The sequence below is a fragment of the Meleagris gallopavo genome, chromosome 9 (genome assembly GCF_905368555.1).
Source record: "Meleagris gallopavo chromosome 9, MGAL_WU_HG_1.1, whole genome shotgun sequence".
NCBI lineage: Eukaryota > Metazoa > Chordata > Aves > Galliformes > Phasianidae > Meleagris > Meleagris gallopavo.
The window spans coordinates 8,884,737-8,912,041 of record NC_139412.1 but is presented as its reverse complement, the minus strand read 5'-3'; the positions used below and the strand labels follow the sequence as shown (position 1 = coordinate 8,912,041).

Here is a 27,305-nt window from a genome sequence, read left to right as displayed (position 1 = left end):
CACACAGACCATTTTTCAGCAATACATTCTTTCCTATAGCCATTAAGTATTTATCAAATAGAATACCTTGCTAGCATGAGTTTCTTTACTTTCTTAAAAACAACTATAGCAGGACTATCTGGGCTGCCACTGCTTAGTCTAAGATTTTTGAGGTTTAAGACTTGAGATTCAAGTACACATCAGGTTATGTTAATCAATTCTGTAAGAATGGCGAGACAAAGGCAAGGAAACCTCACTATTTGTGATCAAAGTAGTCCCTCCCCCAAAAAAGAAACAGCAACAGGTTTTCCCACTCTTACCAAAGGGTTTTTTTTACACTATATGGTATATAACCTAACGCTGAGAAACTTATAATGTTAATTAGAAAATGCAGCACGAATACATGCATCTCCACCAACTAATATTCTAATGACTAGGTCTTTCAGTTTTATAAATTGATTAGTAAGTGCTTCTGTTTTTAATAATGGCTATTATAATAACAACAATTTAGTTCTGAGCAATTTCCCCCCTTCTCAGTTTTTATATTCAAATAACAAGAGAATATGAAGAACTACCTCAAATTGTATCTGGTATTACTTATCAAGGAAAATCTGAGTATATTTGATTTATTTACACATATGCTTCTTTAGAAGTGATTAAATATCTAGAAATTATTAAGAGACACACTTGTAAACTGTCTCATTCTGATATAAGAAACTCATATACTGTCTACATAACTGGCTAAGTTCTGTAGGGCTGGAAGAAATGTTTTGTTTTTTTTTTTTTTTCCCCTACTGAGAGCCTGAAATAAGAAGTCATATCATATTTCCTGGGTATCAAGCTTTTATTAACGTTTTGCCTAATGATTGACCTACAGCACTGCACCACATTGATGCTCAAATAGTCAAGGCAGTAACTCAAACATCAGCAAAGATTAATATACTCACAATACATTACAAATTAAAACATCAGTAAGCCCGTACAAATATTCTAATGCTTAATAACTAACAGTTTCTGATCATGTAAGGAATTCATGTTCTAGTTGCAAATACTAGCTAACAAGGACCTAAAATAGATGCCATTGTGAAAATTCCTTTAACACCATTTAATTCACAGACAAATTTGCCTAATCCCACATCTCACAGAAGTGCAATGGCTGCTTGTCCAACTGTGAAGTGCAAATTAAAATGGACATGTTGCACAAATCAATGCACATAAGCTAATCAAAGACCATCTTCCGCAGACTGGACACTGAAGTCTCAGAACATTATCAGAAGTTGAACTGAGAAGCTCAGTAAGAGACATGAGGTTAAATCCTTCATTTCAGATGCTATAGCAGTACACTGGGCCAGAGGAAACAAACCTCGTGTTTGCTGAATCCAAAAGAAAAGGCCTGGGAAGTATGAACTGCAGAGAGAAACCACGTATCACCAAGGCAGCAGACACCTATCTTCATTGGTTTCTCTTTTAAACAGAAAGCAACAAATACTAGATAAAACTAGTCCTGCTCTGAAACATAACAGTAACCATCTGGTTCTTAAAGCTTGTTCTTGAACCAACTACTGCCAGGCTTTAAAAAGTTTCCAGACATCTCACCAAGCTGGAGGGGTTCTGAGCAAGAGCATTCCTAAAGCTATCAGAACTCTGAGACCTGTAAAATGAGAAACTCCTAGTCAGGGATAGGATGTCTGGTACCAAATGTGCTGAACCCTGGGATAGCTTGGATGTCTCAAGTTCAGAGGAATAAGAGCATGGAGCCACAGTGTCTAAAGAGACAAAGCACAAGAGAGAGTCGAATACCAACTCCCTCAGGTAAAGAAATGTTTTACAGCTTAAGAAACATTAAGAAACTACTTTAAAGGCTATTTTCTAACCTCTTACTTATTCAAAGGACGCCTTCCTAATTATTTGAATTACTTTTCCCCCCTCATGCAACTCAGAGGTTTGTTCTTGCCACAAGACAAAAACAAGATACAAAACCAGCAAAAGAGCAATCATCTTTATGTATTTTTCCAAAGAAGAAAATACAATTTTATAAGTATTGCAGAAATCTAGTTTAAAAGTTTGGTTTTAAAATAAATTAGCTATTTATAATAGGATTAATAGTGTAACTAGTGTTTCAAATCAGCATTTGAGCCACTTTTAATTTCATTTCTGCAATGTAACAGCAAGAAGTACATTACAAAAAATTACAGTAGGAGAATTGCCACATTTCTTCTGTAATCTATTTAAATAACTTTTCAGTGTCTGTAACTGAAGGTCTCTTTGACAAATAAAGCAAAATATAGAAAATGAAACATTATTGTTACTTCAAGTTCCAACCTCCCACAGTCATTCCTCTGTATCTACATCAGTACAGCCTTCTCATTTCTGGAAGAACCAAACATTTATACTTGTACAGAGGAGATTATTTATCTTCTAGTGATACTATTTGGCACATGTCTCTCAATACTTATTGCACTAGTGCCTTCCAAGCATCAGTTAGAACTATAGAGAACATGAGACCACTGAACAGATATTAATTTCAGTCCATAACTAGACACCACACAAGAGCCCCAAGACAGCTGAAGATATCATGATTTTATTTCAAATAAGCATGGCACTGGGCAAACAGAACACCTCAGAGCCGTTGAATAAAAAACACCCCTAAGCCTTCAAACCAAGTGCTAAAATCTTTTGCTATGGTGTCATAGTTTCCATGTAGCTGCAGACATCAGTTGAGATTAACAGAGGCATGTTTGTGGCTCACTCAAAGCAAACCCTAACTTTTCAAGGCAGACTTCCTACGGATTTGCTACTTCTGCCTAGAAACTGATGCTGTTGCCTATCTGGATCTGACATGATTTGATGTCCTGCTATAAATAGCACTCCCTTTACACCTTTAGACTGGAAAAAGATGTTCTTTGTCAGTTTCTTTTCAAATATTACCAGTGACTCAGCTGTAACACTGTTGTTCTTCCTCAAGAACTGTACTTGATCTCATTCTTTCCAGGTTCAAAGTTCAGACAGGTCTGGAGAAAGATGTTTCTTTTCCAGTAACGTACATTCCTACCAGCATTACCACTAACAAGACAAAGCTGGTTTCAAAGTGGGCATCAGATGAGAACAAGATTTATTGTCTTACCTTTCCAAACGATCCCTGACCAAGAACCTTTAGTAGTTCAAACTGTGCTGGATCTGCTTTCTCACATCCTTCTTTCACATGATGGGTAATGGGAATCTCTTTCACACTTCCTTCATCCTATTATTTCAAAGTAAACAAGACACAACAATGAAAAGTCCTAAATTAATCAACTCTTATTAGAAGTGCAAGTGCTTGCTTTTCTTTTATTAAAATATTTGAAGTTGTAATAAAACCTAAAAGAAAGCCATTCAAATGGGAAGGTTTCCATCCATACTTTCTGAAACAGATGCATGTTTAAAATTTCTAAACTGAAATCAAGTTCTGATCCAGTTGAATAGCACATTTCCTCTAGTCATAAATGTTACAACTAGAGCAAACATGAATTTTCCTACATGAAAAGAATAAATGCAGATTTTTAAACTAAGTCTGAGATGATCCTTCTGTGCATTACCTTTGCTTTAGCTGCCTTTCATTTTCCCAGCGATTGCTCTTCTCATCCTTTCCTTTCCTGAAATAGTCTTAATGAAAGCTAAATTGAATTTCGTCATTTTACATAATTATTGCTTTTTGCAGCAGCAAGTAATAAATACGGTCATCCACTACTCTAGCTAAAGGACTCCATGTTGTTTGAAGAGCATAAATAATACATGAATCATGTATTCTCACGTACAGATGAAAGGATTCTCAACAGAAGAAGTGCTCTCTAAGGTACATGGCTCATGGAAAAGCTTCTGTGTGGCATCCTCCCTCAGAAAGCTGAGGGCAATGCTGAGAGGTAGGTACAGATTTAGTGTTCTGTTGACCTTTTCCTTGCTGCCTTAGTCTTTAAGAAAGTAAGGCACAGCAGCAACAAACATGAGGAGACAATCACCCAGGATGAAGACAAAGCAGATTAGGTATTGCAGTTCTGTAAAAAACTTATGGTCTAAGAAGTTTCTGGAAGCCAAACAACTGAGATTTCAAAATAAGCACCCCTCAAATTATATGCCAAAGCTTGCAGCAGCAACCTGAGCTTGCAAGCAGAAGGGGCACAAGAGTACCTCTGGGTCCTAACAAAAATACCAATACATCTCTCGTGTGCAGCAAATAAAACCCAATCACAACAGAAAATCCCACAAACAAAAACAGCAGTACTTTGATGTCTTGAAGGTATCCAAGTAATTATTAGTTGTTCACCTGTCTTTTCTACACCTCAAAATCTTTTAAGTAAAGGCAGAGCAGGGGAGAAAAAAAGAAATAAACACCTTCTTCCTCCCAGTCTACAGTGCATTGCTTTCCTTCAGTGAGGAATACAGCTGCCACTGGACACCACCAGACAGAAAACTTCAAATGAATGCTTTAACAAAAAAACATCTTTCTACGGTTGGCTACAGGAAGTCCTGCAGATTAAGACTATGCATGAAAGCTTACAATCAACATTATCAGACTGAAACATATCAAGATGCAATTCTCTAGGTCATGTGATACATAAGATCCAGACAGAAATCTGAACGTCCAAATGTGGATGCATTTCCTTCAATAATGAGAAACAGTATGGGCAATGTCTCTGTAAATTCACAAACCATAGTGCAGTATTATTGCTAGAGTCCTTTCCCCTTCCCAGCAGTCCTTGTTTCACTCTCTATCAGGAAAAGGCCTGCTTCCCAGGCACAGGTAGGTGTCAACAGAAGGCACTGCTGCATAACAAAGTGAACTCAAATTAACACTCTAAGTTACTTTACTTCCTCTTACTTCACAAAAAAACAGCTGACATACACTGATACAGTACATACCTCCCAACTTTATTCTATCCATCCATCTTGCTGACTGTGCAGATATATATTTACATTAAAGATTTTTTTTTTTTTAAATAACCCACAACCTTGGACATAGGGCAGGGAAAAAAACTAGCAGTTTGTATCATCTGATGACAGAGAGCAGGAGTTCCTCTGTTATACACCAGGCTGAACAAGAATATTAACTGCTAGTTCTTTCTATGAAGCATGTAAGCTCTCTACTCAGAAGTCTTTTTACCTCAACATCTTAATTTGTATTGCTTAAATCCATGAACTTTTGCATGAGAAAAGACATTTAAGAGTTTCTCTATTCTTTCATTTATCACCCACCTCCAGTCATTAGCCTGTGATGTCACATTTGGTTGCTGTGGGCACAGTATTTCTAAATGTGACTGAGGAGAAAAATGTTTTCAATGCAAATAAAGATGTATAAGATGAATTATTTTTATAGGTGGTTTTGCCTTTATGAAGGATGGCTATACTATTTTAGCTACTTAACTATCATTAAAGCCCTAAAAATTGACATGACTGAGATTTAAAAAGATCTCTGCATCATCAACAACAAATGAGCAGATAAAGAGTTGAACAGATTTACAAGCCAGTTTCACTTCCACTTCTAGTTTGGTCTCTGTCAACTCCAAATTCAGTTCTGATGTGCTCTGCTGCTCAAGTAGCAAATCTGCAGGGTTCAGGTACCTGTCCTCTGTGAGCTGCCTTGCAAAAGAGGTATCTATTCCCAGCAGCTTTCACAGAAGACAAAGCGCTGAAAGAAATGCCACAATAGGTTATGGCTTTCTGCCATCTTATTAGTTACAGCTTGACTGGTATGTAGCTCCAAGCACCTAACAAACAAGCTCAGCAACATCATTCTGGTTCATGTGCAGTGAAAGACTGACACACAGCCCACTGCTCATCTTTCTTTGCTATGTAGAAGATGATGACCAGGCAGAAGGTTTATTTGCTTACTCCATATCAGGAAACAAACAAGCATCACGTTTCTATCTCCAAGTTTATTCCCTAAATCACTTAAAAGTATGTTACTGCAATACAAAGCAATGTGCAAGATTTACTTGATACCTTCTTCGACAATCCAAAAATATCAAGATGAGTATGCTCAAAAAATGGCAGACCGTTTTTCCATGCAAAGAACAATGGTCCTCAGCATCTCCTGAAAATGCAAGTTACTGAGGCACTGGACAGAAGTCCAGTTAAACAAGGATTAGCCAGTATATTTCTACGTAAGTGTGAAATGAACATATTGTTCCAAAAATGAATTGCTATCTTCAAAATAAATGTTAGCAACCACATTACAAGAAATACACCATTATCTGTTCTTCTGTAGCAAGAGAAGCACTAAACACAGTGTATAAAAGGTTCAAGGATGGACTGAGTATTTCCTGAGCTTGAGAGATCCGTAAACACTCTCTTCAGTACAGAGGAACTGCCCTGCATAAAGCACTGCCTCACCCTGCCAGCTTTCTCAAACAAGCCGTTTAGGCCCCCACCCAAATGCTGATTTTCAAAATCTTAGAGACAGAATCTCTTCACATCTGGTCAAACAAAATGACAAGTTCCAAACCCACAGAGCAGACAACATATACATTTCTCTTCAAAAGAAAGTTATGCTAACAAGTGTTTAAGCTGAACATCTATCAAATATACTTACATGGTAGGAATATGGTTCACCTTCTTCCATAGGCTCGTCTGCCATTTTAAGGCCATTTAGCTGGAGAGGGAAAGGAGAGGGATAGAGGATGAAGAAGAAAAATACAGTAAGATGAAATACTTTCGGAAAAAAAAAACCAAACAGTTAATTTGACTAGTTTACATTTTAGAACACGTGAAATTTGCTGGTCTTAGTTCTGTAATTTAAAACTTTAGTTTTAAACAAGAACTACTACTACTTTTTTTTTTTTAAATCCCTTTTTAAGTGTCACTTCAGTGGTATTTAATTTGAATTAGTTTAAAACTCCTTCTCTAAGAACTGCAGATACCATTCATACAAGATGATGCTAACACAAAATTCTTCTATTGTGCACCAAATCTATGTTGCAGATGCTTTTCAGAAACCTAAACTCCTGCAGTCTGCTGCTGAAAATTAAGTTCCAGTTTAAACAGAAAAAAAAAACACTAGAAGCAATTTTAAGGGGCAAGGACATGCACTAGAGAGGCTAGAATGGAATGAGTACCACAGAATTCTTACTTTACAGAAGAACTATTTCATTACCTATTCCTCTAATTAAAAAAAAAAAAAGATTCCTCTAAAAACGTATCAGCATCAAAGACAATTTAAATACCTAGCAAACAAGGTGTTCAAACTCTGGTGGAGTACTTTAAAAACTACAGATCTGTATAATAAAATATTGGTTGATTGATTACCAAAATAATACCTTCAAGAGGCAGAAGGTACGATATGCCTCTGGAGAAAAGCAAATAAGTGGCATGGTCTTAAATGGGAATAATCACAATGCCCCCACTTCAACCACCATTAAAAAAAAAGAAAATATATCACCATTGTCAGTGTAGAAAAAAAGTTTAATTTATAAATTGAGTTATTGAGCTTAAGGTCTTCTTAAGTAACAAAGAATTTGATGGTGCTTAACAACTGAAAAAAATATAAAAATCAAAGGATATGCTTTGTTTCAGCACCCAAAGTATTAATTAACTGGAAATACCCGATAAAAATGGGAGAAGCCAGTTATGGATTTTGCTAGTGATAACTGCTAATTTGTTTATGTTAAATGCTCAGCACAACTACCTTCATGTGGCACAGATCCCACATAAGAAAATACTAAATAGAAATCAGACACACAAACTTGAAACTACCTTTTTCTTGACAACAGGAGTTGAAGCAAGTAAGTTCTTGACTAAATGATGACATATTTGTCTTGTACTTCTGAATTTATCTAAAATACATGCCTAAGAGACCAAAATACAGTATAACTTCCAGTATGTGGATGGGTAAAACACAGGATTACAAAGAATCTCAAAACACTGTACAGACCATGCCCATTTAAGAACAGAACAGAAAACCTGACAGACGAGTCAGGCTGAAAGGACAGGTTTATACCGCTGTGGTTGCGTCATCTAAGCATACCCTCAACTACTTGCACTGCTCCTCCCAGAAGGGCTCTTCATTTCAAACACAGCTTTGAGAGCCTAAATTTGACCTCAACACCTTTGAGAGCCTTTAGAGTCCTAAATTAATGACTTTGATACACTAGATCTCCAACTTCTGTATCAAGATGCTAGCACTTATTTTTAGACTATATTCTCACTGACAAAAGTAATCAGAGGTCACAGTCACAGCTGGCTACTCCAGCTCTTCTTTGTATTTCCATTTATTTTAACCACAGATAACACACACTACTCACATTAACTGCAAGTCCAGATGAGTATATAACAGAAGATCCATCTGCTTAAACAAGGGCTGGCATATTTAGCACTTGTTGGTCACACATATGCATCATGCATCACCCCCCGGTCCCCCCAGGGGATTCACAAACCTACTACACCAGATGCAGAAACCTTGCACACACTACAGAAGCCAATGCATTTCTTGTGCTACATAACTTTTTTTTTGCACAGCTTCTTTCAGTTAGATACTTGGAAAGAAAAGAACATCCACTATACTTAGTAATGAATTAATTAATTGCAAGATGCAAAAGTTCAGACCAGATACAAATACCAATCTCATTTCAAATGCCTCAGTGTTATCTGATTTATTTTCACAGAATACATTCAAGTGTAAATTAATGTGAAGCCCATCAAAGTCATCCAAAAAACATCAAGGAAAAGGGATTTATTCCACTCTATGTATTCAGAAATATGACTGTTCCTCACTCAGACCTGCACTTCATTTATTGCGCATTTTGACTCTTTAAATAAGGTAAACGTTTTCCAAGTTTTGTTACTTAAATTTAAGCTCTGGAACCAATGTTATTGGCCACCAGAACTGCAGATACACAATGAAAACAGTAGCTTAACTCCAGATAATCTCACTATCACTGCTGGAACAAGCTTATAAATCAAAAACCTGTATGCTATTTGATCTGCTTAGTTTTTGAGCATGCCATGCAAGCATACTTTCAACTTTACGGCAAATCAAATACAGTAAGTTACTGGATTTTTATGGCAGGTAATCAAATGTCATCTTAATTAATAATTTCCTATCATACACTTTCTCTCTTCATTGTTGCTTCCCCCCCCCCCCCCCATCCAGTCTTTACAATTACAAATACTGGGATGCCCGCCAACTTTGAGTCCAAAGAATTTTATGTTCAAGCACATCAATCTACTTTCACTGCCTGACAGACACACAGACAACTATACTTCTGGCTTATTTATTCATGAATCCTGGTCATCATCCATTTAAAGGAGAAAAAAAAATAAACACACCTGTCATATAACAACCCAGGGACTAGTAGTTTAAAGAAATCACAAATTTGTAAGTTGTTCAGTTAAAAAGCATTCAATGACAAAAATCAAAATGTTACTACTCTGCCTAATTACTTCTATTGGTCAGGTTTCAGTAACTAGATTTCACTGCCTCTCACATTCTACGAAAAGAAAAAAAGTAATTAATACTCAATTCCCACCTTTACAGAAAAAAGTACAAAGTTCTGCTTCTTCGGCCAAGTAAGATCACTTTTAGTGATTTAAACACAAATATTTATAAACAAACAAAGGACAGATCTATTTAAACTTTTAAGCGTGCATTTACTTTCTGAACATCCATGAATACAGAAATTGACTTTATTACTGAGAATTAGAAAACACTCCCTCTTTGTAGAGACCAGACGAAAAGAAGCAAGTACCAGTTTACTGAAAGGCGCTTTCATCCTTGAATCATTTTACTGTTCAGTATTTCTGAACTTCTACAATTAGCCAAGCATTTTGAAGATTAACTTGCACTAAGATGCAAACTAAACTCAGACACTGAGGCAAACAATGTGAACGCTTTCCAAATAGAAACTTTCAAAATTAAATACTCCACATTGTTGATCAGTATAAAGATTAACAGAAGTCACTACATAGAAAGATGAAAACAAAGCTGAGGTCAGACAAGGTGGCAGGTAAGAAGCTTACCAGAGGTGCAGGCTGAGACCCAATGCTGTAGTGCCGATTTCTCTCTGAGTTAGCTCAGTGTAACCTGCCTTCTAATTTAATGCAATGGGTCTCATGACTTGTTGGAACTACACCATATTACCTCAGGAGAATATCTAAACTTCTGAGGGCTAGTAATAGGTTTGCACAGTATTGCACATGCTTTCCCTCAGACAATTATGGCAGAGCAGAGGAATCTCAGAATTACCAAAGATCTGAACTATCTAACTCAATATATGTTTTTCATACTGAGGGCATTTTAACTGTTTACATGCTGAATGTATCATGGTTTGAGAGGCCTGTAAATTGAGGCCAGATAAATGGTCACTAAAAGCACCTTACTGCAATGAAAAACAGTATGGCACAGGACACATTTCACCTTCCAATTTACAGAAGTATTTCCTGAAATGCTTGTGCCAAGATGTTAAGAGAGCAAGCTTATGTTACAAGCCCCTTATTCTGAAGGCTTTGAAAAAAAGACTTCAGAAAAAAAGAAGCGTTAAGATGACCACATTTGTTCTTCTCTTATTTTGAATTAGATCTGCAAAGAGTTTGCATTGTTAATTTAATCAGCAGCAAACTGGCTAATGAAATGCATTTCATGAGTCTGAACTAAGAAATTTTGGGTTTCTATGTACACTCAAGCAGATAGATGTTTTAATACTGATTTTAAGAATTGTCTAAAACTTTAGGAACTGAAGCTTAAAGGAACTCATTCTTACTATAAGACATCCACAACTTCCCAATGGAATAGATATTATTATTATAGATTTTTGTTTATATTTTAATGCTAGGCATCCTTGTCATACACGTATGGGTTGCATTCAGGGCTCTTTGTCAGCAGGGCTCACGCCCTCAGGAGGGACAAGGCACACACCCCAGGTTGCACACAGGGCCAGGCCGTGCTGAAGGCCAGCAGGCCTGGGTTCCCCTGCCCTGCCTGCCACAGAGGCCAGAATAACTCGCATCCACTTTAAAATATCAGTGATACAGGGAGACAGAGCCATCCACTATTAAAAAAAAAAAGTGTCCCCTAATTTCATAGTTCCTAGGCAAAGTTACAGTGCTCTTCTCCTGTGGAGAATGAAGTGTACATTCAGACAGGCTAACAAACCTTCAGCAACATGTAATTACTGATTTTAAGGGAACATTTTGATCCTCTCCATCATCAGATGCAAATCTACGCATGTCTTGTACTTGCAACCGCCACAGCAAGCCAAAACCCCAGCCATGAGCATAGGGACTGCCAAGTTCACCAAAGCCTGCAGCCCCTGACACCACTGCCTGGCAGGGAGCAGGCTGCAGCTGCACAGCCCAGCGCATAAAGCAACAACTCAGTCACTTTTAGATAGAGCACTGATGGGAACAATGTGTTTCAAGTTTTATTCTTGATGTAATGAAGCACTACATCCACATACATACTGAACTTCTATACGTCAGAAGCTAACAAGTTGCAGAAATCTAGAGGGATGGGAAAGATTGCAGGGACTGAGCTGAGCCACCTCAGCTGAGCCCCTGCCCTTCTGGAGACTCAGAACTCCTCCACAGCTATGTTCCAAAGCAATATACCAAACACTATTGCAGCACTTTCCAATGCAGAAAGACATTAATTGTTTCCCATTTAGAAGTATTACTGTGCTTACTTCTCTCATCTTCATTTAAGGCACTTCTTTCTTGTAAATCTTTATGAAGACTGGACACCGCTGCAATGGCTGAAGGCCCTCAATTCACACAGTATGCTCAACTACGATTACATTTTTTTTTCCTCCTTAGCATAACACTGCCTAATTGTAGAGATTTCAGAGATACACAGAACTAGGTAGCTGAGTCATCCATGTCACTGCCAGTAATTACTCACAAAGGAGTTATGCAACTCCTAGCACTGACAAAATTCTGTGGCCTTTGACAGACGAGGATCTGAACACGCTTGAAAGGATGAACCAAGAACACGGACATGTCAAAGATATGTTGACTTAAATTGCCATGGACAGACTTACATACAACAACAGCAATGCTCAACTCATGAACTCGCCTTTAAGAAGGCTGCAGTGCCCAATGCAGCCCAGATTTCTAGCTGAATGCTTTTATTTCCAGTCACTTTGCTGTTTCAGACCTTGCCGTTCTTTTCTCTTGCAGACAATTAGGCAGTTAACTTCAGAAGTATTTGCTTCAAAAACAAATAATTGAATATGATGTTGCCTTCACACAGTTCACATTATCTATACACTTCTTATTTTAAATGCATGCAACACCACTTCAATTTTTGAATTTTCTGCTTTATTTAATAACTGTATTCTGCTTAATTCTGACTACTTTGGCATTTCATTGGTTTGACCAGTAAGATGTTATCAGATACTTTCTTGTGTCTTTGTAAGTTGTGGTTATTTTCATATTCCACTACAGTTGTTAATAATCAACATCTCTGTTGTATTTTTTCTTATGACAATGAAAATACTCAGCAATCCTTTATTTGGAAGGAAACAAGTTCACTTAATATTTCAAGCTTAAATTGCATGACACTAGCTCTTTTACCTATGCTTAAGGTATTACCTTAGCTACAGAACTGCTTCACCAAGGGGCATTATGAAACATAAGGAACATCAGACAAGAACTTCCATAGTGTGCAGTTCCAAAGCTCGGCCTCAGCACTTCAGAGAAGCCCAACATGAAAAAGTACAAACTAATTCAATCCTAAATTTCCTCCAAAAGTTCATGCTGCTTGTACACCCTTCAAGCATGAAAGTTGTTTCCTACCTTCAAGATCACATTCTTCCTTTGCCAACTGTTTTTATTTCATCAAGTTCTCACAAGTGCTTCTTCACTGGAAATGCACTTATTTCTAATAAAGTAAACCTAAATTTAGTCAGCAAACATTCCCTTGGAGAGCACTGTTTCTCCAATTTTTCATCCTATGGTAAAACTAATGGAGGAGAGCTCTAGTAAACAAAAGTAATTTAGTCTTTAAAATATAAAACAATTTCTCAGTAATATTATTTGACCATAGCTTCAGCATGTCCAATGTCACCTGGACCTATCAAATTGCAAACATATGGTTATATGAAGCACTGTAAGCAATAGTTCATTTTTGAAACATGAATCCAAGCCAAATCACCTTTGTTAAATCCTCAGAACTAACATAAAAGTCCAGCAAGCCAGAAGCACTACCCTGGGATCCACCTGAGATTAAGCGTTATGACAATAGTAATTATTTACTAATGTAACTTGGGAACATCCTATGCAACCTGAAGAAACTGTTTTTTGTATAAATGAACTCTTGAACACCGCTAGCCAAATGTAACAAGGACATGATGTCTCACTTTAATCACAAGCACAACTGAGACAGTTTTAGGAAGATAGTGTTAGGTAAGCAGTTCGTGTATGGACTTGAAAAAAGCGCAATTTAAACAGCAACTGTTGCAAACACAGAGCTGTTTTGTTGGATATCCATCACTGGATGCTCCCCTGACTAGGTGGGCCCGCTGATCCACCTGTCAGGTGTTCCTGCCGCTTTGCCAGCTGCCAACACTGCACTCAAGGCAAATCCTGGGCCTGAGCTGCATGAACACAGTGCTCTGAAAGCAGTGCCAATGGTTGCGCACGGTATTTGTTCAGCCAAAATAAACTCTGAGATGGGCAATAACCATGTTTGAGGTTCCAAGTGCAGCACTTGAACTTCAAGTACTTTAAACCTGAATGTACTGCAGTACTCTTAAAGAGCAGCTGACTGTGCCAAGAAAGTTCTCAGATATGCAGTAAGCCTCATGCCTGAACTGCAGCATACTATTTTTACAAAGTCCTAATAGTAACAAATAAGCTTTAATACTTCTGGTGACTTTTTAATCCCTACCCGTAGCTTCACTAGCACAATTAGGATGCCTCTATTACTGAGCTACATGGATTGCGTTAATTATGAGATCATTAGAATATTTAAAGTGCAGCAGCCATAGTGGAGAAATGTGCATCCAGTAATTGCAGTGCTTGAACGTGGCATTCTGTAGACACAGCAGTAAAAAACTAACAAAATAAATCCAGAATCCTGAACTTCCTAGCTTTATTCCCATTGTGAATTATTGTGTTTTCCTTTTCATGCATATACATTGATATTATCAGAGAAGCAAATTTCAATGTGATCTTTTAAAGGCGATCATGTCACTTGTCCCAAAAGTGGAACACAGGCCTACTTTGCACACAACAATGGACTGTTACAGACCTCTCACCTATGATAAGACAAAGACTCCTGCATCACAGAAAGCAAGTCTGACCAGTTCGGAGCAGCTCTGTTTAGATAACATCTTTCATGTGTCTAGCACAGCAAGGAGCAACCTTCCACTTGTCATACCTGACAACACAGCAATATAATCCCACGCTTCTGACTTACAAGTGCCAAAGTTTCAATACGTGAGTGCTGCCTTCTGCTTGCAGTAACGCATGACCGGAGCATGAAAGCCGTGCCAGTTTAAAGACTGCATTTGGCTCACACTTCTGGGTACACACACTGAGTAGCGCCGTAAAGACACCTCTGGATCCGTCCCTATTTATGACCCCTTGCTCTTAGTCAAGCACAAAGGGACACCGGCACGACGTTAGCAGAACCAGATTCCCAGAAGTTGGACCAACTTTCCACGGTCGCTACGACCACAAAACCGAGCCGGACAACAACAAAAGCTCCCGAGCCGCGCTGTACCTGGCACCCATAACTACGGGGACGCGCAGCACGCCGGCTCCCATCGCAACCCCACGCGTGTGGCCCCTCAGCGCTCAGCCCCGGGGAAGCGGAGCTTTGTCATCACTTTCCAAGCCCAGCAGCCGGAGCCGGGCACGGCTCGGGTCGCGAGGAAGTGGCGTCGGCCGCGGGCGCCGGCGGAGGAAGCGGCGGGGCCGTGCCGGGTACGCGGGGTCGAGAAGGGGTACTGGCTGCGGAGGTGCGCCGCGCTCCGCCCGCTCTCCTCCTCTACCTCTACCTCCTCCTCCTCCTCCTCCTCCTCCTCCTCTTCCTCGTCTTCCTCTTCCTCTACCTCCTCCTCCCGCCCCCGGCCCGGCGGCTCCCACGCGGCCGGGCAGAGGCAGGCAGGTGCCCGCGGGGAACCTCCGCCCCGCCCCGCACTGACCTCGCCACCGCTCACGTACAGCTCCATTTTGCGGCGGGGCTCCGGCTCCTCCACGTCCTCCAGCGGAGCGCACGGCACCATGTCCCGGCTCTCCCCTGCCCGCCGCTCTCCTCCTCAACGGGGGAGCAGCCGCCGCCAGCCGCCTCTGCGCATTCCCTGCGGCTGCCGGAGGGACGGCTGAAGGGAGGGGAGACAGGCGGGCGCGGCGGGCCCCCTGCCCACGCAGCGCGGCGGAGCTCGGGCTACTGCTGCTGCCGGCCGGCGGGGGCGGCTCCGCTCTGCGCTCCCCCGCGCACACCCCCCAACATGGCGGGCGCCGGGGGCGGGGCCTGCGCGGCACGGGGGTGACGTCAGCGCGGGACGGAGAATCCCTGCATGGCGAAGGGCGGGGGAGCGGTGACGCGCGGAGCCGCGCTGAGGGAGCGGGGTGGGGGGAGCGTCCGCCAGGGCTGCGGTGGGAGGGCGGCGGCGGCAGCAGCTGCGGCTCCCCGGAGCTGACGGACGAGGAGTGAAGGCCTCCAGGTCGGCAGGAGGGCATTTAAAGCAAGCGAAGTAGTGCCAGTAAAGGTGTGGAAAAAAGCCGTCGTGTTAACCAATGAATCGCCCCGGCCGAGAGGGTCGTTGTCCCCTCGGGCTTCTGTCTCCGCCCACGGAACTCCGCAGCACCTGCGAAGCTCGAGGCGCTGCGTTCCCCTCGGGCGGTGCCGCCGAGGAAGGCGGGGTGTGAGGATGCGCTCGGTCGAACCAGCGCGCAGCCTGAGGGGAGAAAAGTTTTCTGTGGGCCGATTCTTTTTTCTTCTTCATTTTTCTTTCTTCTTTCCTCGTAATGCAGAGATGGCAGGGAATGAAGTAGGCACTGCAGGGTGGGAAGCCGCGGCACGGCTGGTGCCCGAGCAGCGGGGCCGCTGTTCTGCTCACACCGCGGGCGGGCACGCGTGGGGAGGGGACGGCAGCACCGCACTGAGAGGGTAAATAAAAGAGCGTGGATGAAATATAAGATTTTTCCATCTCTGTTTGATGATAGGAGCTGGGGAACGTAAGGCAGTGGTACCAAAAATACCTATCTTTAAGGACAGAAGCTGCCTCAGTGACACTGAGTGCTTGTTTAGGCACTGCGTGGTTTCTCAGTTAGCCCTGCCCTTCTGATATGGCCAGCAAAGAAAGTCTCAAGCTGCTCTTAACTGCCAAATAATTGCGAAGGAATTAGCATGACCGACAAAATGACGATGCACGTCATAGTCCTGCGTGCTTTCCTTCACTGGTCTTCTAACTCAAAGGTCAGGCATGGAGCAAACAAGAATAAGAGTACAGATGCTGCCCTGCTGCCTTGGTTAAACGAGAGCAACCTGCCTCGCAGCTCACCACTTCAGCCCCCGCCGCAGCCTGCTGAAGAGTTGCCTATTGTGAGTGTGTCACTGCAGCACCAGCCAGCTGGCACGTCAGCATTTCCATTGCAAACCTATTTTTAAAGGTCTGTAACTCAACCATGGAAGACAAATGTTTTAGACTGAAACAGGGAATGTGTAGTAGGAATGTTCTTCAGAAAATAAAAAGCATATGGGAAAATGGAGGATCAAAGTTAGTACTGCTCAATAAAAAAATTGAGAGGACGTTTACGCTGTATAGAACTGCATAGGCTCAGTCACTTGTAAGCATTATATTTGTTTTAGTAGGATAATATGTATGTGAAGCTTTCAGGACAACTATGTGACTGCAGAGAAAGGGACAGGCCCAGCTTTGTGTGCCTTGATTCACATGCTGCTCCATACCCCAGTGCCTCTGTGTGTTGGTGTTACTATCCTCAAGAATCCAAATGACCAAATAATTAGATATGTTTGTACTTGAGCCGTGACTGAGACAAATCTTAATTTAAACATAAATGAATGGAAGAGAGAAGTGACTTTTTTAAAATGCTTGAGTGCTCAGCAAGAACTGTTACCTGAAAGTTGTACTATAGATGCTATTTCCCTGCATCTGACTTTCTTTAATGCCACCAAGGCTTTTCTTTAGCATCTCAAACAATGAGGGGCTGCAAACAATACTATGCACCCAAGAAGTCCTTAGTTTGAGAAGTTCAGAAGAAAGCAATGATCAAAGCAATTGAGATTATTATTCATTTATTGTCAAAGACTATACAAAGGAAATTATGATATGTGTAGATATAGTAATGACTGATTCAGAAAAAGTAAAGTCAAAATTGCTTCTAGGCTGTCTCACAACTAAAGAAACAAAAGATACTAATTAAAAAGACAACAATATATCACTGAAATTCAAAAATCGTCAAGATCCAAAAAGGTTTCAAATGAATATTTAAATTGTATATGTATTTTTTCTGTTCCTGTGGTTTTTTGTTGTTGTTGTTGTTTTTTTTTCTCTTTAGATCATCTCAATCTCACCCATGTCCATGACTGTACAAATATCAGATTTCCTTTGGTGTGCAGTTTTCAGCTGAATATTTTTTACATTTCAGAACCTTAATTTGTTCAGCAAGTTCTTTCTGTTGTGTTCCTCAGCATGATGTCATATGGTCATCTGGACATTAAAACCTTTTTTCCTGTCATTTAGTAGATGAAGGTTTGAAAGTAATTGGTTTCTAAAATTTTATTTACTTTAAAATTAATTCTATGACAAGACAAAGTTGCTGAGAATACTCTTCTACCTAGAAATTCTAATAATAATAAACAAGATCTGTAGCAAAAATTCAGCTTGCTCAGTGTTAATAATATGAACTCCAGTCACTCAGTTGTCCTTTTTGTAGACTTCATAACTGTGGCCAACTCACAGCATCATCCTTATTTAGTTTGCTTATTCAATTTTCCTGAAAGTATCTGTCACACATTTGAAAATATGAAGAACAGATTATTTATGAGATGAAAAATCCCTGCATATCAAATTCTCTGTATATCACTCCTAGCAGTACATCTCTCAGAGAGGTATATTACAGAGCTGCTCTATCTCCCAACTTTTAAAGTCAGTCTTTGTCAACCTTGTCCCAAGAGCAGATTCTTGCAGAAGGATCCTACAAACATTGTGTTCCTTCAACCAGCAAGTTTTCCAACAAAGGAAAAGTGAGAATATTATGATCAGGCCAGTTTCTTTTGTACCCCTCCTCCTGCCAGTTAATGATACTGGAATCTGAACCATTCTAACCATGGCAAGTGCAGTGCAGCTCCACCCTAGAAAGCAAAGCAGAAAAAGTAGTGTGACTATGGGAATATATGAAGAGTATCTAGCTCAGCAAGATCTCAGGAAGGAAACTATATAAAAAGCAAAGTTTGAGGAAACTGCCCAAGCCAAAGCTGAAGTTTTTGTTCTGTTCTCACTACAATGGTAAAGTTTCTGAAAGGGAGCAGATACAATTTTTTTTTCTTTTTTTCTTTTCTTTTCTTTTTTTTTTTTTTTTTGGTACGTTCTGTTTAAGGCAGGATATGAATTCTACTATTGATTGCAAAGGTGGTTTTGGGATGGGTACAGTTAATTTTATAGGGCAAGTTTATTCAAATTCATAATTATTTCACCTTTAATCTTTTGTACAATACAATTCAACAATACTTGCACTGTCTGAGCAGTACAACTCTTTCCTATTGTGTGGATGAATTTATGTGGGTACAAAGCATGCTTCTGTTAACATGACTTGTTCTCTTACAAGAAAGAAAAAGAACTGTCCTGAGACACACAGAATGTTTAGTTGTGTGCTTGTGTCTATTGCAGAACTGTACCAGAGTAGGAACTGATTTACACGAAGCTCAGGTACTCTGGAGGATGTGCTCTCACACTGAATTAAAAGAGTGCAGTGTTTTCATTCTCAGTCCACTCTCACAGTTGTAGCTGATTAACTTGTGGAGATCTTTACACACAGCATAAATCGATCTGGTTCTGATAAGGTAAATGTTACAGCAAGGTTTTCATATTTCTATAAACTAATATAACAATGCCAAATTTTCTGTATATTTTGATAAAGTTATGGAAGAGTGTAATCAGAAAATATTAAATCACTATTGGGTTTGTCTGAATATGCAATATAAAAATGTGAGTCTATAACCCATTCTATTTATACTGATATTTTAAAAATGCAAATAAAGCCAATCTCACATATGTACTTACAAAGAAGTGATATATATTATAAACATCTTGATGTTATTAAACAGTTCATTATGTAGTGTGCCCCACCCTACTGAGGAGAGAGAAGTCAATTACGTGAAAAACAGCAAGAGCCACTTTTCTACTCAGTTATGGTTATGCTTAATGTAAGAAGCACAAGTGAAGAGGCACTTACTGAATTCCCGCTTCCGCTTTGTGATTATATTTTTACAATTACATCTTTTGTACTTTTGTAGCAAGTTTTCAAAAAAGCCTCTTTATGCATAAGAATGCAAATCAATTTAAGTGATGACATTCATAGTTCAGCATCTTGAGAAAGTGCCTTGCTACTTGCTATTTCACTCTCATTTCTCAGGCTATTACATAGGAGTAGCCAGCTAGCCCCACAAAACAAATCTGGTAGCAAATTTTGCCACTTTTATCCAAAATGAGCTAAAGAAAGTTCTTAGAAAACACAGTGTATTTCTGCTGGTCACATTGCATCAACAATAGGGAAAAAGCTACATAGGCACAGCAAGTGAAACTTCCGCTAGACATTTTATGTCTATGTAATTTTTTTTTTTTCTTTCACTTAATACTTTGGAGTTGTTCTTCATTTCAAAATGCATTTTGAATTCAAATATCCTACAGAATATATATATATATATATGTATACATATATACACACACACACACATATATATATATATTTTTTTGCAAACCTGGGTGAGTGCTTCAAACCAGCCAAATGACACATCTCAGAAATTGTATATACTCAAACCAAAAGTCACGTTAAAGATCCAGTGTCCTGTCTCTAACAATGGCCAAAAAAGCAGATGCCAGACAGAAAATATAAACAGGGTGAGCAATACGTAACAATAATTCTCCAGAGTTTCATTTCTGCCTCCACCATTTTAGGTTTCTTGAGCCCTGGATGTATATTATGCAGAACTATTCTTGATGGAGATTTCTTCCATGAATTTACCCAAGCTGCCTTGTATCACTAAATTTTTAGTAACAGTAACTTCTCATCCGTTCCACATCTGTACCTTATCTAAAAAATTCTCAGTTTAAGTCTACTGCTTAATTTCATCTGACGTTTCCCAGCCATACATTGCAAAGGAGAGGGATTAATCACTCTCTTCACATTGTTCGTGATTGTATGTGTGGTGTATCTCCCACCTTTATCATCCTGCTGTGTTCCTCTCTGTTGCCCAGGCTAAAATTTCTGAGCTGTTTAGTTAGTCATGAATGAAGGTAGGGAGAATCCAGTTTCTTAGTACACATTTTCACTAGTGATCTGGAAGTAAATATAAAATAGCTACCAATACTGTGCACAAATTACAAAGGGAAAGGAAAGTAATGAGCAGTCATTAGCTATCAAAGTCCTCTGGGGAATGACAAACAACTCAAAGCAAATTACAGACTTACCACAAGGATTGGATAGACAAGCAACAATCTGGTGAAGAGGGAGTTTATTTTACTTTCATGAACACCACTGCAGAGACAGGGACTCAGGTTTTATGTATAGTTTTGGAGTCTGTGCTTGGAAAAGCACAGCAGCAAACCACAGAAATACTCTAGCCTCTACTTAAAGACTTACTGTGGAAAAACCAAAAGGACCAGCTTTGTCAAACCCATACTCATCAACAAGAATTTATTGGATAGCTCAGTTCCCTTTCCAAGGACTACAGAAGAAAACTAGAGCAACTATACTGTATGAACACCTAAGCTTAGCTGAGGAAAATGCAGACCAGAAAAATTATTTAAATATTAAAATGAATTATGACAACAGTCTGAACACACCAAGAGATGACAAATATTCCACAAGCAGTTGATCCTGTTTTTTAAAACTTACTCTGACATACTTTAGTGTTTTCCAAAACTTGCTTAATTATTTTTCTTCAAACCAAAAGTTATTTTCTTCAGCTGCTTCTTGAAGCTGAAGCCAAACCTGAGAAATCCAGCTTGAATTCACAGCCAATTTTACCTCAGAGCACAAAACAAACCACTATGATGTCCCAGCATGCAAATGTATCAAAAATGATGAATACTTGAGGAATTGATTGCATCTGAAATCATCATGATCTCAATATCCATGCCAGGTTTTGTGACAGCAGAATGTGTTACTTTTAAAATGATCTGGAGCCAAAGCTGTTGCCAGTCCCTAACTTTAGATAGGAGCCTAAATATCAAACTACAGGCTTCAAACTAGTATTATAATCATCTCAGGTGAAAAAAATGTTCCTATTTTGGAAGGTTATAATTAAAGAACCATGCTTAGAAAAATGTCTCAACCTGAAAAATTAAACAGGGACTTAGTACCTGTCAGCAGTCATTCCGTGGTAGCAGTTTATGTCTTGAGGCATAACTATACCCATTTAAAATATTAAATTTAGTAATTGTTTTCCCCTTGCTGTGGAACAAAAGGACTTGTCTGCATGAGTAATTGTTGTGTTCCTGGTAATACAGAGTAGGTCGCTGAATACCACTTCAGTCATACTAGTTTAGGTCTTCAGATAATTGCTGCAACATTCGCACTTTCAGAATATTCACTCCTGGAGAAAATCACCACATCTTCCCAGCCCACTGCCATTCTCCTGGCTTCTGTTGGTCAGTATAATTCGGATTGATTGCTATTTTTTCTCCACTGTTATCAAGGTTATTTTCAAGCAATCTTGACCTTGCTTCTGTCCCAGTTGGGACACAACTTGACTCATCAGTTCTTTATTTGGAATACACATCACATTTCTTCACTTCATCACTTCTCCCAGTGAGGTCATTTGTTTGTGGCCATTCAATACTTCATTCAAGTGCCGATTTCTCAACTTAATTCGTTTTCATATTATCCTGCACAAAGAGTCTTTCTTAAAGGCACAGTTAAGCCAAGTATCCATTTTGCAGAGGGATGACAGGATATAAACATACGGTAAAAGTCAAGGACATTCTGAAATGTATTTCAGAACAAGTATCTGACGCCCAGAAAAAATTTCCAGAAAAAATGGTGAATGTATTCATAATAACATGATCATTCTCTAAGTAATTGCTATCAGGAATTTAATTTAAACCTCATTTGACTGACATTCTTGTTTGCAAGGTATCTATTTTAGGAATAATGCCTTGCTAGTATATCTCTCTTCATCTTAGTCATGACTGATAACAGAATAATCATCTCAACTACTTTCCTTTTCTTTCCCTGCATGATGGCTTTACTGCATTTTTACATACCAAACAGACAAGAATAGAAACAATTAGACAAATAACAGTATTATATGCAAATAAGCAGGTAAGTGAATAGAACTTGCCTGAAACTCTATCCTAGCCTATATATCAGGCTGAGACCCCTTTTTAGTCAGATACGGTTTGCTTCACAGACTAAGGGAAGATACATATTTTTCTCCTTAGCATGTCTGTAACTCACATTACTCTAAATTGGCATTGCACACTAGTATTAAATCCAGAATTTCTACGTGCCATAACTCCTAACTGCTCTTTACTTGTCCTTCTGCTTTAGCATGCTGCTCTACACGAGCTAACTGTTCAGTCCTGTCAATGCTATCTGCTAACACAACACTGCTGGCAAAGTCAGAGCTATTTACCCCACTCACGTTGAGCTTTCCCAAGACAAATCTGAAGCAAAAATTACAGCTGTAATTTATTTTTGTATTTTCCATACAGGGAAATCTACAAAATGCTTCACTGTTCATTTTGTTATCTTGTTTCTTCTACCACTTAAAGAAAGAACAGTGGTCATAGGGCAGCTGAATGCTCAGTTAAAAAAAGGACATTACCTGTCACAATTTCCAGTCCTTAGTAATTTTTTCTCATTGCCATAAATCTACGAGGATAAGAAATTATGAAAAGTTTTCAACAAGTTGACTTTGACACTGGAAGAGCTGCTTCTCCTTCTAATGACAAGCTGTCACAGGCATTGATCAGTAGCCATGGCAGAACAGATGAAAGCAGTAAAAAATGACAGATGAACAGACTTCTTAATGATAAGGAAAAAATACAGTCCAAACCATCTGAGAGGCAGATTCTCATTGGCCTTAATGGGAAAGGATTTTTTTCAGTAAACATTGTGTATTGGCTTCAGTGAGAAATGAGAGCACTTAACGAAGGAAGCATCTAATAGAATGAGGTCAGACTTTTAGAGAATGGCTATTACCCAGCAAAGCAGAACATCAGCAGGTCACTACGGAGTAAACAATAAATAACTTTCTGTTAGTAGGAAGAATAGTTTTAATACGAGGCACTCTGAACACCTTAAGGAGGCTACAAAAGGCCAGTTCTGGCCTTGTTTAGGTTTACAGCATTCAAGCAGTCAGTGGTGCTTCAATAAGAATAAGCAAATTAGAATCGAGCCCAGTAGCTGATATGACAAGAGTCAAAAGACGGAGCTAGAGATGGAGGCTTGCTACTAAAACACTGCTATTACACAGACCATATTAAAGGGGGTGGGAAGGAGGCAAAGGCTGCATCAAAATTAAATTCTATGGCAATGATCTGGCAGTACTATTCAACTTCAAAGTTGAATAGTGAAGAAAGTGAAACTTCAGTAACTTCACAAATGGGGTTGCTCCCACTCTAGCAGTGCAGGCAAGATGTGATTGCATCACTTTTTTGTAAGAGTAAAACCTTCAGTCTGCGTCCCCATGCTGAGCCAGGGAAGTGCTCCAGGGCTGGCTTTGCACCTTTTCCTCTTCCGAGCTAGATGGATGTACGTGGATGGATGCTTAGTACTTTACAGAAATATCAGTGTATCTTAGGGCTGGGTAAACAAAATCCTACTTTCATTAAATGCCAGGTTATAAACTAGTAATTCTGAGCATCAACGTTTATGTAATAGAAGAACAGCTGCTGATATTTTTCTTGCAACCAACACTATTTAGCGCCAGTTTTGGAAGGATGACAAAAAGCACCAGAGCTGGACTTTTAAAAAAAGAAGGATCTGATTTCTCAATATAAAAAAAAGTAATACTTTTAAAATATGTTAACTGTAATATAAGGAAAAAATAAAGGAAAGAATGCTGGGTTTGTGTGGGAAGGGAGCATATTTAAATCTAAAATGAACGATGTACCTTGTAATTACAGGAACGTTTGAAAGAGATAGTCAGAATTAAAATGCTTTAAATATTCAGTTTGAAATATTAATTTAAAAATTTTAAGTATGTGTAAGTGCACACAAATGGAGGCAGATGACAAAAGGCTGAAGTTCAAATCAACTCAAAGAAAGAAATCTACCCCATTAAGTGAAAGCTGAAGTTGCTGAGCTCAGCAGGAAGGGCTGTAGGCAGGATGCGGCCGGGACAGTGGTTCTGGAACTTGAGATTTAATACTAAATTAGTATCTGTAGAGCACCAGAAGTGCCTCCCAATGATTCCTTTTTGAAGCACATGAACTCTGAGCTCTCTTAAAAATTTAAATCAAAGCACCCTTCTAAAATGTGAATTACCAAACAATGGGTGATTAAGAGTAATTATTAAGCTTGCAGCAACAGAAGTAACATATTTCTTCTGTTATGACAAAATCCTCATTGCTTAATGCATTTTTATAAGATAGTTATAAAGTATTTTATGGTTTCACACACATTTTACATCCAAGTATTAATATTACTTACTTTACCTACTGGATGGTAGATATTTTCACCAAGAGATTATTCTATCTGTTTTAACTGCTACAGATAAACCTGGGTCTCCATTTAAAATAGATAGATGGCATTTTTCAAGCAAGGAGTATGCTTATCTAAACATAGAACTGGCACAAGACACCTACAGATCCATTACAAAATTAGATAGGATTTCAATGGGGCAAACATTGTATTCTTTTTCTGTAGAGAAGAATATTTTACATAAAAGATTTTCCTTCATGAGCCATCACACCAAGTGCTCAGCATTTCCTCCCAGATCCCCGAGTCACACTGACAGCCCTGCGTAACCCAGTGATAGATATGAAAATTGTCTCTCCTTGTTTGTTCACTTGTTTTTTGAACACTAAGCCAGCACTTCTGGCTTTCTGCAAGTTGCTCTGAGACTCCGGGAATGCTTTTTTTATGCTATTGTAAAAGGGACATCTACATTACATTCTACCCCATGTAACTGGGAAAAGGAGAGGTCACTTACAACACACGCTGTCTGCTGAACCAGCACTTTACCAAATACTGCTGCAAAAGAGGGTGATTAACTTGCAGGGATTGGTGGTTCAGTGTGAGAAGCACCTGCTGAAACAGCTGCTAATGCATTTCACTTCAAAGTCCTTTAAATATTTGTGAGAAACAAGAGCTTCTCCATGGCATCAGCTTCTCTGTGCCTTGGAAACCTCCAGCTAACAGCAACACAGGAATGCTGGGCCTAGCCCTGCCTGAGCAGGCCGCCAAGTTCACCACCAAAGTGGAAAGATTTGAGAGCTCATTTCATCATCAAACCCTCCTCACACTGGGAAGGGTTAATTTAGAGAACATTTCAGCTTCTTGTTCTGTGTGTGGGTGAGTGTGGGTGCTTCTGTTTTGTTTTTGAGCAGGAAGTCATATTTTGAGCTTTTACTGACTGCCTTAACCCCCCAAATAACAAGCACACTGATTGGCCCTAAAGCAGTTCCAAGCTCTTCTATGCTTTTATCTTCATCCCACTCTGTATGTAATAACATCTTTCTTCTGCTTTGTGTCCATAGGAGTGCAATGCTTCTCAATTTTTGTTTTAATTTCTTTTCTAGTCTGCTGAAAATTAAGTACATTGTGTGCTACGGAGTCAGCTGTTTTGCCTCCAGGCCATCCATCTTTCAGCTGGCATCGATTTCACGGAGAGCTGCTAAAACCTTTTTGTGTGATCCTCAAGATTTCCTGAGAGATTCAAATCTTCGGTGACTTCTATACTCCAGTCTGACACGTGGGTTATTGGAACCCTTATGCTTTGTAACCAGAAAGCTCTCTGACACAGCATCTGGAGACGGCCTGCCCCAGTGAGGGCGTTGGTCAGCCATGCTTCTGGTGCAGTGCTTCTGCATAGCTCCTGGCTGCCTCCTGCAAGTGCCTCTTCCCCCCCCTCCACCCCAAGGTGTATTTCTTCCTTTTACTACAAATTAAAAATACGTATTTACAAGCTCTAATTATATTTCAATGACTAATCTGTTGAAGGAGTCACAAAAAAAAAAAAAAAAAAAAAAAAAAGTAAATTGAAGTTATCAGGACAGATCTTGGATGGAGGAAGTATAACTCGATTTACTTCCAAGCATGAGGTAGATTGGTTCAAGAACTCGTAATTTAGAAATGGACGGTGCTCTGACTTTGCTGTCAAGAAGCTGCCTTCTCTTTCTTTCACATCCATTTTTTGTACTCAAACCCTTCCTGATGCTGCCTTTGCATATCTTACATAATTATCCTCTTTCTCATTTTTGTATAATGACATTTTGTCCATCAGTTAAATCTGGGTTTGTTACTTGCAGTTCCCATCTGTGTTGGTTCTGATTGTTTGAAGTTTCTGTGCCACTACTTACACCGCAGCTACAGTGAGAATTTGGGTGATCTTGGAACCAGGCTTTAAATTCAAACCTAAATCGTGATGTTCACCACTCTTTGTTTTAACTCCATTCTCTATACATCTTACACCTTGTCTTTGCCTCAGAATAAGGCAACTCTGCATTGCCTGAGATTTGCTCGTGCCAGACCTCCAGATTTCAAAAACGGCAGCTCCTGTATGAGAATCTCCAAGTGGAGAGCACAGAAAATCTCCCTTCCTCAGAACTTTGTCCTAGCTCCTCCAGCAGCAGAGCCAGCTCGAGGAGTGACTGCATCCCCCAGAACCACATCCAAACCACTTTGGCACACCTGCTGAGGTGGGAGGCCATCCCAGCACCACTGAAAGGCAGCAACCAGCACCCAGGAGAGCTGTGGTGACCCGACAGCCAGGCGAGGAAGTGATGATGAGAACAGCAATGCTTCCCACAGAAATGGCAAATAACATTGCCAAGGGGGAGTTGGTCACTGCCCCTTTATTTTTACGAAAAATCTGAGATTGCTCTTGAATAACTGCATGCGGTCAGGATGTTAACTTGAGCTATACACAATAAAGCCAGCTCAGAAGATAAAGCAGCAACTCGAAGGCCATGCTGCAATGCTGACAGCACAGTGACTCAGAT

The 27,305-nt window shown here is 39.6% G+C and overlaps 1 protein-coding gene across 4 annotated transcripts in view; it reads right to left on the bottom strand.

The window, feature by feature from the left end:
• Positions 1-15,645, bottom strand: part of RPS6KA6 (ribosomal protein S6 kinase A6) — a 40,571-nt gene extending 24,926 nt beyond the window's left edge. For 2 of the 4 annotated variants that reach the window (XM_085230467.1, XM_085230468.1), the window contains exons 1-3: positions 15,112-15,645; positions 6,545-6,604; positions 3,104-3,220 (exon numbers count right to left, since the gene is read on the bottom strand). In XM_085230467.1, coding sequence (XP_085086593.1) covers positions 3,104-3,220; positions 6,545-6,604; positions 15,112-15,630 — 696 coding nt within the window. In that variant the 5' untranslated portion in view covers positions 15,631-15,645. Of the gene's footprint in view, positions 1-3,103; positions 3,221-6,544; positions 6,605-14,668; positions 14,971-15,092 lie in introns of those variants that run through there. The other 2 variants (XM_085230469.1, XM_010715254.4) reach the window with 2 other exon arrangements.
• Between the last annotated feature and the right edge of the window lie 11,660 nt (positions 15,646-27,305).